This window comes from Cryptomeria japonica, chromosome 8 (genome assembly GCF_030272615.1).
Source record: "Cryptomeria japonica chromosome 8, Sugi_1.0, whole genome shotgun sequence".
NCBI lineage: Eukaryota > Viridiplantae > Streptophyta > Pinopsida > Cupressales > Cupressaceae > Cryptomeria > Cryptomeria japonica.
The window spans coordinates 347,940,861-347,960,100 of NC_081412.1; the positions used below are offsets into that span (position 1 = coordinate 347,940,861).

A 19,240-nucleotide genomic window follows, 5' to 3' on the forward strand; every position below is an offset into this window, starting at 1 on the left:
CTTTGTTGTCCTCTTTTTCTCTGCCTTCTTTTGCTCATTCTGAAAGCCTTTCTTTTCCCTCCCTCTCAACCTCATCGACATAATTTTCGCATGACATAATATTCTAACCAGTGATCCGTGCAAGGTGATATTTGAGTTGGTGTATGGCAACAGTCATAGATTTCGTGCAATGGTTACAACTAACCTCTCCTTGCAATGCACCCAATGTGCCAAGTTTCCATTAAGGATCCCTCTTTTTATAGCCATCTTTATACTTCCACCACCTCTAATTGCAAAAGCCATTGTCTTTTATAAAAATTCGAAGGAAACCTAGCAAAAGAGACCAAACATGGATCAATAAATATACTTTGCTGATTGTTGTTAAATTTATGGATCAATAAATAAACTTTGCTGATTTATGAAAAGAGAGTAAGGTAAGAGACCAAACATGGATCAATAAATTCAAAAACAATTTCCATTTCCTAATACTAGAATTGTTAGTAGCTTTTATTGTTTGAATTTGACAAAGCTTGGTGAAAGAACTTCTACTTCTACATTTTGGTTATATAGATTCCGATTCACTTACTTTCTTCTTTATTTGTGTTGATCTAATTAACCCCTTGAAGCTTCATTCAATAAAAAGAATCTGGCTGGTAGAAAACAAGTGCTCAATCTGTATATCTTCACAACAGCTGGATAAAATGCCAAGTTTAAGAGTCCTTGCATTAGAAGACTGGACAATAGTGCAAGGTGACTGCAAAGAGAATTTTACCCATCTCAGATATTTTCAAGTGGGAAGAGTTGGGCACCTACCCTTTAATATCAGCCAGTTACACAACATAAGGTTCTTGGACAACAACTTTGACCACAAAATTTGGATCATTAGCTCGCCATAGGTTCGTATTTATTTGATAGCTTCTTTAATGGTAGGGACCTTTTTCCTTCATGAAAAATCTACCCTGTCGCTATTCCTGACCAAAAATTAAATGGAGAGTATGCTAAGTGGACCTGATTTCATCTTTGCTTTCGAAACCTATATGAACAAAATTCTTATTTTACTAAAAGCTGAAATTTTCAGTTACAGAGATAAAACTAAAGGCTATATCAGTTTACCATTTTTTCTGCCTATAGGTTCCCCCAACACTCAAAATGGGAGATCTAAGGGATCAAAATTTGAACACAAACTAAAATTGGACAATTTGCCCACGAAGCGTAAAGTCATAGAGTTGGACATAGGAGGCAATAATGTGGACACATTACCAGGCACTCTCTGTGAATTGGATGCTTTACAAAAGATGATTTTGAATAAATGCAGAAGACTATGGAGTTTGCCTAGATCCTTCGGGAAGCTTAGATCTTTGATGATGTTATATCTAAGTTACTATTCAACTTTGAGTAGCTTGCCTTTAGAGTTTGGGTGGTTGAGCAATCTTGAGAAGGTTAACCTTTCCTGTTGTAGAAACTTAAAGAATCTCCCTGAAAGTATGGGTATGCGAAGCTCTGTGAAGGAAATTGATTTGTCATATTGCAAGCACCTCAAGGAACTATTGCAACTTAAATCGTTACTAAACCTAAACCTACTTCTTGAAAGCAGGTGTTGCTTAGCTTGTTTCTGTTTTGCAACAAACAAATTCCCATGATATGCAGAAGTAGAAACTATTATAAGTTAATGAATACAGATCATGCAAAAACTATTATAAGTTAACCATATAGCTAACGAATACAAAACATCAACATACTTTTTAAATCGATAGCTAATGATTTAGCACTTGTTCAAACTTCAAACTCTCGTTGAATCCACAAATCCCGTCAGCCGTCAGGTGAGGACTCGCGTGTTTAGAAAAATTGAAATTGCCAAAATCGTTTCCTCCCATGCATGTAGAATACAAAACCTTTTTAGGGTTGCATTAAAAAACGAAATCGCTTTTTTTACATGAGATTTTTTTCCATTTTTCTTGCAATTTATTCTCTTCAAACATCACAATTTTTACCTAAAAATCGGTCGCGACTTTTTTGCAGATTAAATTGTTTAGAATTTTGACCCTCGATACATCGTGATTCAGACGATTTATAGCTGATTTTTTTATCATTGCATTTGGCAATATTTATATATGCTTTTTCCTTCACCTACAATTTGCATTTAATCTTAAGTGATTAATGTATCCTTGTGTATATAATCAATGTATGCTTGCGTTTGATGATGCTATTGTGTCTGTAAGGTGTATGTTATAAAGGGAACATGAAACAAGTTTTAAATCCTTAAAAATCTCTAAATTTCTTGGGTTTTTCACTTTCCCAAGTCTTTGTCGAGTCCCAAGTCTTGAGTCAAGTCATGCTTGCCAAGTCCGAGTCTCGTAACTTTGATTTTAGCACTGTTGTGTGAATTGGAGTGAATTTATACATTTTTTTTGCCTTGTTTAAAATTATGAAAATGGAATGCACAATGAAGGCTTGTATGGTCTCAAAAGGGTTCATTTGAGTTTGGTGGCAGGGGCTCTACCACTCAATCCCACCCTATGCTACAATGGGGGATGAATGAGGGATGTTGTCTCCAAACCCCTACCAAACTCATTTGATACTTTTTTTAATTGTATTTTGCATTAAATTTACTTTTTTAAGGAATTTAAAGATTTTTGAGTTTCAAGGTTTTGCCAAGTCAAAACAATTTGGCATGTCAAGTTCATATATGCCAATTGTGGGTAATTTCATGTATGTGCAACTTATCTGGTGTAGAAGGGATCATTAATAGCCATCACTAGATTGACATCACTTGTTTGGAGGCATTTACTAGTCTAATTGCTTAATTGTCTAAAAGTGACTTTTTCCAATGACGATTTCAATTAATAGGTTATATCATATTGCTGCAACTTGTAAGTTGTCAAAGGGATCATAAATAGCATGTCAAACATGCAATGACGAATTCAATTGAGGCAATGAAAGAGAAACAATACACTTGATTTCCATCATGAACCACAATGAGTTTTTCCCTTTATCTGAATTCTTATATAGTAATGATGCATTGTAAGTCACCTTAACAATGTAGGTTCTCCATGAAAGCCTTGTTTTGCTCATATCCTTACATATTAAGCTTGATTTATTTGTATGTAGAATCTAGATGGAAGGAGGTAAACCGTTACAAATGGGAATTCCACCCAAATTTTATTGATTGATTCCCTAAGGAACATTGTGAGCTAATAACAAGCCGAAATGTCATTTACCATTTAGTTGTTGAGTAGAGATGCATATATTGACAAGTCTTTTGTTACAAATTTTGTTGTTTAAATAAGTGGAGGAAACCCATAACAACTTCATAAATATTTTTACATTTTGTGTAAAGTCTCATTAAACTATCCATCAGCTGTTAGTGAAAACAAGAAACAAGGAGCATAAGCATATTTATCTCTATTTGTGGATTTAAACATCAACCAAGCTGCATTACAAATTCTGTCCATGGGGCACTTGAACAAAATGCAAATTAATGTAATTGAATGAATGGATGACACACCAAATAGAAAATACTAAGTACACACCTGTTGATGACCATAATCATCTGTACATGAAAATTTTACAGCTGAGTTTAGAACAAGCGATGGCAAGAAGATAACACCTAGCTGTTTCACACACAATATAACACATATTTTCAATATAATGAAGTCTCCACATACTAACATACAATCATTTTTTCCAAATTAGTGACCAATCCTCTTCATTTCTGACATACTTTATCAAATGTGTGTGTGCACATATGTATAGAAAGTTGAAACAACAATTTTCTTTTATGAATTGTGACTAGATGTAGAACACGCTATTTAAGGCTCATCCATTCATAGAACTATGTAAATTTGTTATCACTAAACCTCAATGAGAGCAAAGTAATAACATTAGTTTAACCAATAATAATTTCTATCAACTAACATTGAAAGCGTCCTTAGAATCCTAGCTTACAGCATGTGGATATTAACTACCTCATTTGTGATAAGATATGACATTGACAAAACCTAATACTTATATATTACATTGGGGGATTTAAAAAAGCCTGTACATTACCTAGCTATCATGAAAAATAATCATGTTGTTTGTGAGAATATCCTTTGATAATTATATGTTCTTATAACCACCTTGCAAACGTGTTTAAAACAACATGCATGCAGGATATTGGTGTTTATGAATTCTATAATGTACTAATATTGTGAAAACATGTGTAATAGGAATTTACAATGCATCAATTAACGTAATGCAGCTAAAAAAGCACTTTCTACATTGGCATTCAATGTGATGATGACTAAACTTATTTTGTGGGTTAATCATATTAATTGTTATGGCATCCTGTTAGTTAAGCAATTGACTCAGTTTTTAAAATTTTTGGCAAGAATACTTGACTATTGTTGACACCTAAGATAGGTAGTCCTACATTCAGAAACAGAAAAAGATTTTCACCAAAGCACATGTAACTTATCCAGCACAGGGTTCATCAACAGTCTTGAGTATAAGCAAATAAATGAATGATACACTGCAAGCAACAAATTACAGTGCTTGAACAAAGGGAATACACAAGAAATAAAACACCGCACTTAAAATGTGATTGCAAAATTGTATTATCCAAAGTTTTGCACAGAGATCCAATTGGTCAGATGTATGCTTATACTTTCTCATGCATATCCACTAAAAGAATGATAGTTACAAGAAACACGGCCACTTGTGTTCTTTTAGTCCATTTCAATTGTTTTACTTCCCTCTTTTTTCTAGAACAATTAAAAAATAAAAGCATAGAACAGGTGTCATGTCCCCTTCCTAAGGCAGTTGTGCTCTAGCAGGGTTAGCCTATTGCCACAAGTCCCCGCAGGCTAATACACTGGACAGGGAACTTACATAGTGGAACAAGAGACTTTAAGGAGGCATATGAGTCGTTTCTAGAGCTTTGAGCCAGTTTCCTATTTTTTAGGAAGAGCTCCTATTTTTTAGGGGTTGACTGGCAGTTTGACCTATTCCATTCAGGCATCATCACGGTACCGAGGCATCTTCAGTTTCAGTTTGGAGGTCAGCTGATATTAGAGTTGTGACTTTAATATTTCAATTGAATTAATAAAATATTCATTAACAAGTTACTTTATATTATTTTAATAAAGTAACATAATAAGGGGACCACCACAGCTCATGATGACTAGGGGACATGACTTAAGAGTTTTTAAAAACAACTTAATCTTATTAGTATAAGAAGCCTAAAGGGGTCGTACATTTTGAGGGAGGCATAAGGGAATGAAATCGATTTAATAAAAACTTTATAAAATATTTCATGTTGCAAGAAAGAATATTCCTAAAGTTTGATCCTTTTGGAGGGAAAAGAAGAAAGGGTTATAAAGTGAAAGGGAGGCATTTTGGATTCATTCTTGAAGTCTGATTTTGGAGAACAACATCAGCTTGGAGAAGTTTCTTCTCAGATCTGTTGTGGAGGACAAAATCCCTTCACAATTCAGTGGCCTACAGAGGTGAAAGTGTAATGTCCCCTTCCTTGTGATGATGCATTCAATGGTCCATTGGCCTATTCCGGAGACCTGTAGGCTATGTGGAAAGGAGAAATTAGGGTTTCCATATTCTATGGAGTTTTGACCAAGCTTGTCAGGGGTGGAATGTGAACTTACTATTTTTAGTAAGTTAGGGTTTGGATGTCTGGGTGGTGCAATGTTACTAAGCTCGCCAAGCTCTTTCTCTGGTTGCGAAGATCACAATTTTTGGAGCATTATTTCATGACTTACTATTTTTAGTAAGTGGCAATTTGGGCATTCTATTTTTGGCAGTCCTGGATTTGGTCCTGATCCAGCATAGTTCAGTGATTGAGTTATTTAATGATTGAAAGGAGACTTTGTTTTATTCATCAAAGTTATTTTATGCCAAAATCGTGGTCTTCTCTCCTAGGTGCGATTTTTGACTTGGGAAGTGGGCGCCATACTTCGGTCCACCACATGAAATGAAATGCAATTTGAAAGAAGTGAATTTGGAGGCAATTTCATTTGAATTCCAGACTTGAAAAGCTATATATACAAGTGTTTGGCTACTCATTTGATCATCCAGAAAAAATATATCGTTATGTTGTCGGAATGACTCCAGACTTCTTCGAGGGTGAAAACCTCCTAGATCTTTCTTTCCAATTTCGAGTGTGAGAAACCACTCCTAGCTGTGGTTCAAATTTGTGAACTACTTGGTGTACTTCGGATTGCATTGCTGCTGCGTTTTTTGGTGTTGCTGGTGTGTGTTGGTTGGAAGTGTATTTTGTTCGTAGCTATCTGCGTGTTGGGTGCATCGCTCTGGGTGAAGGCTCATTAGAAGCATATTGGAGAGACAATAGTTCTTCTACATTGGCATGGCATTTGGGGAACTCTCCAATTTATGGTTGCAAATCGAAATATTCAGCTAAATCGCCATTTCCAGATTTGCATTGGGTTGCGTGCATCACCCTTGTGACTCTCAAGCTGTTGTTTCAAGGCATTGAACTGATTGCCTAAGTTATACTATTCATTTGCATTTGGTTTGGCATGATTTCATTCAGTTTTGAGAAAGTTACGAGCATTTTAGTGGATTTGGTTGTGGCTGGTTCTGCGTTTTATTGACTCTGATTTCAGAACAGCAAGTAGGATTTTGTGGTGTGAATTTGATATTGAATACTTGAGATATGTACTTAACTCTATCTTCTCTCACATCTCTATCTTTGTAAGATTGTTTCAATAGTACTGATCAATCATTCTAGTTGCATTATATGGTATTTCCCACTGAACAAGTGGAAGAGGATGGCTTAGCCGCCTTCATGTTTTGTAATTCATCTTTGTCCTCCCCCTGAGTAAGTGGTTGAGTGATATTGTCCTCCCGCTGAAATATGTGGTTTAGTGATAGTTTTTATGTAAAAGTCCTCTCGCTGCATAACCGATAGAGTGATTTGGTTTTGGTTATGCTCTTGTTACCTTGGCTGGTTTACCGCCAAGTTCTTGGTCTTCATCCCGTTGAAAAGTGGAAGGGGCTGGCTTGCCACCCAGTATTGTACTTGCATTGTAATTTCCAGCAGATTAGTGAGCTAACGAAACCCTTATCACCGTATGCTCTCACCTTCCCACATTGGGCTCTTGGTGATCAGAAAGTGGAAGGGTTACTTTCAGCAGTATTGAAATTATATTTCCTAACTTTAACGGGTGCATTGTAGTATTTGTTGTGATCAAAACGAAAAAGTTAGTGGGAATATTACAGAAAGAGACTCCAAAGGTCATAAATATCCATTTTCCTGCAGGTTATCAGCATTTTGGAGGGCATTTGCAGGCCTCAAAGGGTTTCTATTTGAGATGGTGTTGCAGACTTGAAGGTGTTATTGCAGATCGGGTTCTCCTTTCAGCAAATATCAGCATTACTTTAATTTCCCCAACTGGCTGTACCATCTAATGATCATTTCCAGCCAAACCCTGGCTGGAAACTAGGGCTTTCAGGCCTCTTTGTGGCGGAACAGACCTGGGAATCAGACTGTAAGCTAGATCAGACTTAATGGAGGAGTTCGATGGTGTTTCCACAAGCCATTGGTGATTTATTTGTTGACCCAAATTTTGTATCAGACCTATATTTGCTGTTAGGGGTATGTAGCCAGCCCTCTTGCCAAATAAATATAAAAAAATTGTTATTGCTTGCAATTGTATTTGTTCCTTTCATTTCCAGCAATCATATCTCTTTATTGCATTCTTTTCCAATTTGCAAACAATCCAAAACTCAAAATCAGAAAAAACTCAGAAATCACAAAAAAATCAGAGAAAAAAAAAAACCTTCAGAAAGAAAAAAAATCAAATTTGCATCAGCCAACCGGGGATGGTATATTACAACAGGGTTCACAATATTAGAGTTGAAGACATAAAATAAAATCCTATGGTATGTTTTGACACTTCTGATCCTCCGATTTAAATCCACACACAATCATAGCATATAAAAATAAACAGAAGGATAGATCAAGAAACAGAAGCATTTTGGGTCAACTCCCCTATCACTGCAGAAGAAAAAGAAAGGGTAATATGTTAAAATAGAAAATAAATGCTCCCAAGGGAACAAAATATGAACAAATTAATTTGAAATTTTAACATTCTATGATAAAATTGAAATAGGAAATAACTAATACTAGAGATAAGTGTTGGTTGAAAATTTTGTACACATGGGGAATGTACAAAATTGTGGTTTCTGCCACAACATGAGTATGATATTCTCCTAATTAAAGGAAGGCTCCCCCTATCTATAAACTATTCTTAAATTAAAAATGGATGAGACAACAATCTTTCTTCTTCTTTCAAGAAAAACTATATACTTTTCTCTTCACAGAAAAGTGATAGCAATTGAAAATAACAACAGCAACAACTTATAAAGCAAAGTAAGAGAAAGGAAATGAAGTTTCTTGAAAGCACAAAGACTTCCGTCACTTCCTTCGAAACAGGACAGCAATATCAAGCTCAAAGTCTTGAATATGTGAAATCCTATCTACCCTTTTCTATATTAAGGATAACAAGAACAAAGTATGGCAGCACAAAATCTGAAATGTCTTGCTCTTCTCTACATAAAACAACAAGAACTAGTGTGAGCTCAAAGTCTCCCAACTATTCCTTATCACAAAATCTACTTGTACTTTCTTTCAAGAACAAGTGTAGACACAAAGTCCTACAGCTTCTTACAATAGAATATCTACTCTAACGGATATTAATCTTCAATATTTGCAACACAAAGTCTACAAATCAAATTTGATTAAGCTCTTATATAAACACTAGCAAGAAAGATAATATTGAACACAAAATCTCAATCCTTGTGCAATCTTCTCTTATTTCTTTCAACTTCGATTTACACATAAAAAGCACAAAGTCTTTCTTGCTGTAAATTTAACAGAGTTTACTTGCTTGCTTTCCAAAAGATAAAACATACAATAGACTCCCTCAAGTATATATAGGAGAGGAGTCTTGAGAAAAAGGTGAGAGGATCTCAACTAACTTGAGAAATTCTCTCAACCACCATGACTTATTCAACTACTATCTAAGACTTATTCAAAATAATAAGTCCTACTCTAAATTGACTTGTAATCAACCTACTTGTAATTACAAAAATGCAAGTAATGACTTAACTTGCAATTTACAAAATTGTTTTTATAAATAAGCTTGTCAAAAGGGAAACTACAATACTTAAATTACAAATTTGAAATTACAACTAAGTGTTGAAAAACACTTATGTTGCAGCATGTTTGGCCATGAATCCTTAAAACTTCTGGATGAGCATTTGCAGTTCATCAGGATTCGGCTCGTGAGTATTTTTTGCAACGACCATGGTTTTTACAATAACATCGCTGCAACGAAGGATTGAAATGATGTTCTTCTCAAGAGAAGACTGGATTTCCTGCAAGAAGATTTGGTATTTCACCAAAGCTTGAATTTTTATTTTTATTTTTTTAAGGGCAAGCGCTTTTGACTGGAGCTATGAACTAGTGAGATCACATGGGAGAACCTCATCTCCATGTCGTGAGCCAAGGCATCCTCGATGAAGCACCTGTACGGCTTGAGAGCACCAGTCATCATTTCCATTGACCAACGAACAGAGACAAACCATCGATCGAGCCGCTAATAGTGAGAGTCGACATCAAACTTTACCCTACATCTGTGCTAGGCCTTCCTCGCAGTACGCGCTACTAGATTGGTCTGTCGGCACTAGTGGGGCGAAGAAGATGTTTTTTTACAGGATGGGGGCCCTACAGACAATCACAATCAATGGGGGGCGGAATAAACCTCCACCTCACCGTACCGCCCATCTTGGACGGCACGACATGAAGCTCGGGGGTTTCGAGACCTCCACCTGGAGGTGCGCAGCCTACAACCGTTGCGATATAGGGACAACCCCCACGAAAGCTTGAATTGATTCAGCTGAAAATTATTCATTCCTCCATTCATGATGAATCTTCATTTGTAGATTTGAGAGAACTTCTTCTGGCAAAAATTCCCCATTCTGATCCATAATATTACAAGAAGTTTCTCACAACAAGAAACAACATCTTCAAACACTTCAGTGCGTAATTTCATGGCATCATCAATATCCTCAATGAGTGACATGAGAACAAGGACTTTATTCTCCAAGAGTTCTTCAAATTCTAGATACATGACTCTAGAAGGAATAATGTCATGTTCTTGAAGAACGTTCAACTTTTCTTGAGGCATCTTGTGCGAAACCATCAAATTCCCTTCAACTCTTTTTAGGTTTTGTTTGAAAACCTCAGAAGTCTGATTCAATTTTTCTTCAATGGTCTCCAACGTAATCATCATTTGAAAAACATCATTCAACACTTGGGTACATAAATCATGAAGCTGATCTACCCAATAATCCAGTGCTTGTACCTTTTGAGCATCTCTTTCAACTCCTTGGACTGATTCTTTTGCATTTGAAGAAGTTGAAGGATTGTACCCTTCATTAGAAGACTTGGTAATCTTTTGGATTGCTACATCAAGTTGCACATTTTCCTCTTCTAGCTTATCCTTCTTTGCTAGAAGTTCATCATACCGCTACACCAATGAGGCTATCGAATGTTGAGCATCATGCTTGACCACTTTATGTGTTTGTTTGCCCAAATCCACCCTCGTGATCCTGTAATCAGCAGCTTGCATCTCTTCCCATGGCTTGTCTACAATTGGTTCAACAATTTCAGCCACCTTCATTCTGTTACTATCCATTGTTACCCTTGAAATCATCTTATCTCTTTTGGCAACCTTAGGTTTTGATTGCTTGAGATGCTGGAAATCAAAGGAGTCAAGAGATTTACTGCTTCTTTCTTTTAGGAGTAAAAGAACTAAGCCATGGAGAACGACAGTCGTCATCCTGGGAGAAGTTACTGTTTGAACAGCAACTATAGACTCCTCATTAACCAGAGAACCTAACGACTGCATCATGAACTCATCAAAACTAGAAGCAGAAGTATCAATCTCTGACAAAGGACCATAAGTAGGATTATCCTCAAAGATATTCATCAAATTCTCTTGCGAGTGATCAAGAGACGGCTCTGTTGCTGAAATCGAAATGACCCTTTGAGGAGATTCACCCGCTGAAACAAGAACAATATGAACAGTGGAAAAAGCATCCACATTCGCGTCAAGAGAAGATATAGGTAATTCTACAGGAATCTGAGGAGAAACTTCATGAGGTGACTCTGAAATGGGTGACTCGGGAGCATTATCTAATTGAAGTTCTTCCTCAGGATCTTCAAAATCAATTACATGAATATGAAGCTGAGGCTTTTCTTTCCCTCGAACTATCACTTCTTCAGGAGGAAGTACCATTGCTCTGCTAACTCTCAACTTGATTCTCGTGCCTGAAGATGATGCACCTTCCTTGTTATCTATTTTGATTTCAGACTTGAGACCGACCGATCCTGCAGAATCATCTTCCTTTCCAATCTTGATCTTGATGAGTCTATCATCGTTGCTCTTGAGCCAAGTATTGGTGTTAGCTAAGATAGGCTGAAATCTATCAAGAATGGAAGTGCATTCCTTATGTGACCATTGAATTGATGGAAGTGGTTCTTCATCAACTCTCTTTTCAACATATTCAGGATCAAGTATCTCTCCATTATCAAGCATTCCTTCAAGAATGTTCACCAAGTTCAGGTCAACAATCTGCTCAAGAGTGAGTCTGCAATAATCCATCTTACGAACCTCCTTTTCTGTACGGAGATCAACCCAGATGTTTTCTATCCAATGCACATGCGTGAAAGACTTTTTCATCCTCTCCTGCATACCTCGGTAATCAAAATCTGCTCTTGGCTTGAATCTTTTGAGCTTTATTTTCTGCATTTCGGTCTCCATGGCCTTGGCTTTGGTGGATGTAATGAGGGAATAATGGCCAATTTTTATGGGTTATATGTAGAAATTCCCATTCCAACCTTATGCTTAACAGATTGATGTGCATGAACAGCCATGATCTGTCTTCCTAACTCCATAAGAATGATCTTATTAGTCGGATATCTAGGAAGCATATATGGTTGGCCGCTATAACATCCAACTCTCATGTAAGTGAAAGTTGGAAATTGAAGGAATAAGAAGCCATATTCACTCACCTTCTCCCGTGCGGCATATGACACTCTTCTGTTTTTCAATGTCTTGTCAAACAGGCACATATAATGACCAAAGAAGGCACCCTGGACCCTCCTGTAGTGAAATCTGTTGGGTCTCAAAGGCAGTTGGTCATAGTAATCCCACACGGCTATAAGCGAGCGATCACCCTTAGTAGAAAGACCAGGGAAGTGTCTGTGTGATGCTGCTATATACACTAAATATGAGTTCATGTAGAACATCATAGTGGAAGGAACTGCTGCAAGTTGTTCACAAAGGATATCACTAATGATTTCACCCCAAGAGATGTGTTGAGACTGCCTCACGAGCATGATGAACTTATACATCCTTGGTTCAAAAACTTTAGAATGTTCCAAACCCATCATCCTGCTGAGAAGAGTGATTGTGTCTCCGATCTCGCACTTGAAATCACAACGGTACAACTTAGACCACCGTGTAAAAGCAGCCCCTGGCTCACTGATCCATCTATTGATATGGTATTTGCAATCTTTCTCTCTTGAAACATAGTACTCAGCTGCACTATCTCTGGAAATTTCTATGTACACAGGTGTTGGTGGTATTCTGAAAACCTTCTCAATAGTGACCGCATCAAGATGAACTATCACTTCCCCATCATCATTCCTGATAATTCTTGTCTCTTTGTCAAAATGGTTAGCACAAGCAAGAACGAACTCAAGTTCTAGGGCAGCCACTAGAAAGAAAGAAGCATGGTGAATGTAATTGTCCAACAAGCGCTGCATATTGCTATCATTGGGATCCTCCACCCTTTTAATGAACTCTGACATATCAACATGCCCTATTTCTGTATCTTTGATGTGCTCCATGCGACTGGAAACTTGGGAAGGAGAGATCTCGTTTTGGTACTTATCATATATGTATTTCATCTTCTTTTGAGAGGAAGATAACGGTAAATCAGTCATTGAACAAGAGTATGGCGCGCTGCGATGAAGATCTAGAAGTTTTAAAGCAACATCAAGATCAGCCGAATGAAACATATTTCTTCTTTTCAATCGGGAAAAACTCCATCCCTCTTGAGAGGAAAATGATGAATAAATAGGAACACTTGAAACTTGGCTTTTGGCCAATTTCGGATCTTGGGAGGTGTGTTACAAGTATGCAAGTGAGGAAGAACATATTTGCAATCAGGTTTTTAAAACACGAATGCAAATAGAATTGCAACCAGAAAAAAGAAGGAATGTGCGAGAAATGGGATTTTGACATGAGAAAAATGATGGAAATGAAGTTTGTGAAAAAAGTTAATGAATGCGGATGGATATGAAATGAATTTTGAAAGATCAACTTCATTTTAACCACATGGGAATGGGAAAAACCTTTACTTGTAATCAGGTTCTTAAAACCCTAAATTGGAAAGATAAGCTTTTGACAACTTTGAAACTTGAAGTTTTGGCAAAAGAAAATTAAATCTTTTCAACCAACGGGGAAAAACTAACATTTCTATCTTACTTGCAATTGAATTTTAAAAACCCGAATGCAAGTAAAGAGGGAAAAATGTGAGGGGAAAGACAATGCAATCCTCAAATTGCATTCGAGACTTGGGTAGAATAGAAAGATCTCTCTCCAACCCGAATTGAAACAAGAACAAAACAAACAACTATCATGATCAATCAAGGAATTTCAAAACAAGAAAAATAAAATAAAGACAAAACTGAAAACAAAACATAACTTGCTTGATCAAGATGCCCTTCAAAAACATGGAATAACTTTGAAAGAAACAATCAGCTCCTTAAATAGAAAGCAAAGCCAAAACATTGAAACCCTTGCCACGTCCTTAGCAAACCACAATTTCAACCAAAAGTACTAAAAACGGCATCCAAAGAGGAAGAAGATCGGGTCAATACTATTGGCATTTGGCATTAAGTTGTCATTGATGTCAACCGGTTTGGCAACGTCACCGGTAAGTAAGAAGTGGTGACTGATATGATGGCAATACACATGAGAGTGAGCAGACAAAAGTAAGGTTACCGGTACACATGACTTGGATCATCTACTGGTAAAGAAAGCTTACCAGTAAGGCATAAACCAGGATGAAGGTTGTTTGTGTGTTATGAAGGCACAACAACCGGTGAACAGAACAGAAAGGATGTTTGATGGTCATACCGGTAAGATAGACTAAACCGGTAGTCAACCTTGGTCGACAATGTATGTCAAACCGACATAGGAAGCCAAGCAACGGTGGATGTCGACAACCATGACAGTTGGATGCTAGGTGGAGGTATTGCATAGGTTGGTGGAGTGTGCATCGATGTAACAAATCTGTAGGTAGGTCAGCTTTTATGAGGAACCCGCAAGTCACGGAGGATGCCAGAAGATTGCGGCTCGAGGAAGGCAAGCTGGAAAAGCAATCGCACTAATCTTGCAAGAAGATTTGATCCGCGTACCTATTAGGTGAAGGAAACAACAAAACCATTAATGGCGAGTGACAGAGAAAAACAGAAAAGCGTGGTGCAAACCTCCAGCTTTAGAAAATGCACAATTGGAATGCGAAGTTCGGTTGTTGATTAATCGTTGTCATAAATATCATATCCCTGAAAAGCAGATCGAATCAAAGGGGATTCGGATTGAGCTGGAAAAGGAAAACCTAACACGGCAGTGTTTGAATGCATTCTTGGCGGAAATCCATGATTATAAATACATAAGCTCGAAACAGAAAAGATGGATGCTTGAGGAGAAGAAGTGTGAAGAGAGCTTGAGTGCAAAGAAGAATCATCTCCCTTAGAATTTATTCTAAGTAAGTTGCAGAGTGAGTAAACAAGAAAACCGGTGAGAGGGTTTTACCGGCAGTGATTGAGTATCGGTATAACTGTAGCAAGTCCAATAGTTGAGCAAACTGGTGAGGTGTGGTAGAGCAAGGCGGCATCCAAGTGTGACACAGTGAGTTGTGAGACTATGTGTGTGTGTGTGTGTGTGTGAGAGAGAGAGAGAGAGAAGAGGCCAAGAATCAGAGAGAGTGATCTCATAACCGGTAGTGTGAGATCCAGTAAAGAAGAGAAGATTGTCAACTGGCAGTAACATATTTGATCAAGAGTTACAGAACTCATTTGCAACAAGAATCTATAACTGTATCAAAATTGTATTTCAATATACATCACCAAGTTGGAGCTTGGTGCAGGGGTTGGTGCTCCTTGGGTTGGTACCCTAAATCTTTGTAATTCAGTGTTTCACTTGTGAGGCTAGATTGGAGCAGTAGTCTCCAGCAGCATTTCTCACTGAGGTTTTTCCCATATTGGGTTTTCCTCACATCTAGTGTTCTAGGTTGCATTTGTGTGATTGTCTTCTTTGGTCTCCTCATTTGCTTTACTGGTTTGATTGTTTAGTACTTAAGATAACAACTGGTATTCTGAAGTTGGTTTAACAGAGAAAGGAGTTTAGGAACCACTGATTCACCCCCCTCTCAATCGTACTCTATGTTCAACAATTGGTATCAGAGCGTAGGTTCCCGGTTATTTATAAACCCTGGGTATTCTGGACTTAGAACACAATGGCAAGAAATGAGTCTGCTTCCTCAAAAGCCCTCATGTTTGATGGATCCAACTATGCCTTTTGGAGCAGAAGAATGGAGACCTATATTTCCTCCCTTGGTTTTGATGTGTGGATGTCTGTCAAGAGTGGGTATGTTGTCCCTAGTGTTCCTCCCACTGATTCGGATGCCAAGAAGGAGTATGAGAACAATGCAAAGGCTAAACATGCTATCTTGAGCGGGTTGTCTGATAATGAGTTTGTGAAGGTCATGCACTGTGCATTTGCCATGGAGACCTGGGATAAAATGCAGAAGTTATTTGAAGGAGATGCAAAAGTCAAAGAGGCCAAGCTACAAGCACTAAGGGGGCAACTTGAAGGCATCAAGATGAAGGATGATGAAAAGATTGCAAACTACCTTCACAGATTTGATGAAACTATTAATACTATCAAAGGACTTGGAGAAGATATTGCAAATGAGATCCTTGTCAAGAAGCTACTTAGGTCTCTTACACCCAAGTATGATACAAAGGTGTCTGCCATAGAAGAAGCCAATGATCTGAAGATCTTTTCAATGGATGAGCTATTTGGCTCATTAACAGCCTATGAAATGAGAACAACTGGTGATGCTTCCTTAAGGAAAGAGGCACCATTTAACACCACCCAGAAGGGCAAAGAAGTAGCTGCTCATAAAGGATCCAATGAAGATTCTGATGCAGAGGTAGCAAACTTTGTCAAAAAACTCAAAAGAGGATCCAGCAGGTATAAAGGAAAGCTACCACTCAAATGTTTCAACTATGGTAAAGTTGGACACTTTGTTGCAAGTTGTCCTTATAATGAAATCGGTGGAGATGAGTCAAGAGGATTTAGCAAATCTGCTGGCAAAGATAAAGAAAGAAATGTCTACCGGCAAGGAAGAAGAGGCTGCTGGAAGCAGAACAACCTCTATACTATTGAAGATGATGCCACAGATGAAGAAAGTGCATCAGAAGATGACTACCATGAGAGTGACAGAAATGTTAATCTCTTTATGGCACTTGATGAACCGGTTGGTGAAGATGAGGAAGAGGAGGATATTGAGGCTGAAGTGGATTTAGAAGGTGCACTTATAAGTGCTCTTGAGGAATTGAGTAAAACAAAAAGAGAACTCCAAAAGGTCAAGCTTGCTGCAGTAGATAAACTAGGTCCCTTAAAGCAATCCCTGGATGAGTCCAGTCAAGTTATATCTGACTTGAAACTGCAGTTGGAAGAAACCAAGAGGATATGTGAAGTTACATCCTCTACTCTGATGAAAAAGGAAAAGGAGTATCAAGATCTGGAAGTAGAAGTAGTGAAGCTCAAAAAGGAGCTTGAAGAAAGTAAGGAGCAAATATGAAGGCAACACCGAAGCCTTAGACAAGATGTTGAGCAAACAGAAGCAATCCAAAGATAACGGTGGCTTAGGCTTTGAAGAAGCTCAAAGTTCAAACAACAAAGACACATTCGGTAAAGAAATAAAGTTCACCTCTTCAAATGAAGGTGAAGAAAAGAAGACATTCACTGTAGGCAAGGATACTAGTAAAAAGACATATGCAGATGCTGTTGCAAATCGTCACACAAACCGGTATACACAAGCAATGAACCGGAGGCCACACTCATTGTACCGACATGCAAATCCAAGGAGAAATGCAAGAGTTGACCATGAAGGATTCACCAGAGTCAACGACATGAAGGGAACACCCCCGATGAGGCAGTCCTTTGTAGGACCAAGGTAACCTAACAGGTATGTTTCTAACTTTCATGGTTACTGTTACCAGTGTAACAAATTTGGAAATAGAATAGCTGACTGTAGATTAACCAATAAGCCCTCTATGATTTATGAAAGTAGAAATCCATTTAATACACTCTGGGATATGAATGTTGTTTGTTATCAGTGCAATGGATATGGTCATAGGAGTTTTGAATGTAGGAAGAATAAACCGGTGCCCTACAATAATTTTAAGGATTTATCTTTAAATGAAAATGTGAAATGCTATAACTGTCAAGAGTTTGGACACATAGCAAGGTTTTGTAAAAACAGGAAGATCAAGTAGAAGAAAAGTCCTCATCAAGAACCAGTAGTTGAACTTGAGCACAAAATAGTAGCTAGCAAGAAGAAAGAAACCAAAACGGTATGGGTTGAGAAAGAAAAAGAAAAGGCAGAATCAAGTTTGATAGTGCAGACTGCCTTACATGCTGAAACGAAAAATCTATGGGTTGTAGATAGTGGCTGTTCCAACCACATGACTGGTGACAAAAAGATATTCATCAAACTTGAAGACTGGAATGGTGGTTCAGTAAGATTCGAAGACAACTCATCCATCAAGATAAAGGGAAAAGGTACTCTAAGTATCGATGGAAAGTTGAAGGCACATGACGTATATTATGTGGAAGGCTTAAAGCACAATCTGCTGAGTGTGAGTCAAATGTGTGACAAAAGTTATAAATTCAGCTTTGACTCAACCGATTGCCAGAGAAAGAAAGACAGTACCGGTCAGGTTGTGTCAGAAGGAAAAAGAACAGATGGCAATGTTTACAATCTGAAGGAATGCTATGAGTCCCAATGCATGTTAGGACAGGTTGATGAAAGTTGGTTGTGCCACCGAAGATTAGGCCACATAAACTTTGATAACCTAGTTGCAGTAAGCAGAAAGGGCTGTGTGAGGAATATTCCACCCATCATTAGACTGGTAAGCACATTTTGTAATGAATGTGTGAAAGGAAAGCAAACTAAGATGAGCTTCAGGACAAAAGAGCACAACACCTCAAGACCACTTGAAATTGTGCATACAAATCTATTGGGTCCAACTAGGACAATAGCTCTTGCAGGTGAAAGATATTTTATGCTCTTTATTGATGATTACTCAAGAATGACATGGGTCACCTTCCTACAAGATAAGTCACAATCATTTGACTGATTCAAGATCTTTAGGAAGATGGTGGACAAAGAAAGTGGGTGCAAGTTAAAATGCCTAAGATCAGACTGGGGTGGACAGTTTACATCAAATGAATTTGAAGATTATTGTGAAGAAAATGGAATTAGAAGGCAATACTCAGCCCCTAGGACACCACAACAAAATGGTGTGATAGAAATGAAGAACATGACAGTTAAAGAGATAGCCAGAACAATGTTAAATGGGGCCAGTCTGCCAAACACATATTGGAAGAAAGTTGTTCATACTGCTGCATATACCTTGAACCGGGTTCAATTAAGAACAAGCAGTAGAATTGTAATGTCCCCTTCTCACTGATGACCTTTCAGTGGTCCATTAGCCTATTCTTGAGACCCGTAGGCTAGGTGGAATGAAGAATGAGGGTCAAGCATTGATGAAACGAGGACTTACTATTTTTAGTAAGTCAGGGAATGACTATTCTAGAGTTACTGTCCTACTGAGCTCTCCATGTTTTGCCTCTAGATGCGATGATCATGCTTTTCTGAGCATTAGTTCTTGACTTACTATTTTTAGTAAGTGGCTGTGTGGCACAATTCTATTTTTGGCAGTACATAGGGGTTCTGATTCTGCAGCAGTTCTGCGGTCGACCAGGCTCAGTTTCATCCCGATTGTGATAATAATCAGTACGGGAGTCATTTGCGACATAATTAAATATTATTTCCTTATCCTAAGGTTCAATATTTAATTAATCTGATTATTTGC

The 19,240-nt window shown here is 37.8% G+C and overlaps 1 protein-coding gene across 2 annotated transcripts in view; it reads right to left on the reverse strand.

Moving 5' to 3' along the window:
* LOC131045353 (tyrosyl-DNA phosphodiesterase 1) overlaps positions 1–19,240 on the reverse strand; it is a 264,425-nt gene that overhangs the window by 57,291 nt on the left and 187,894 nt on the right. For both annotated transcript variants that reach the window (XM_057978942.2, XM_057978941.2), the window contains exon 14: positions 3,510–3,590. In XM_057978942.2, the coding sequence (XP_057834925.2) occupies positions 3,510–3,590 (81 nt within the window). The remainder of the gene's footprint in view (positions 1–3,509; positions 3,591–19,240) is intronic.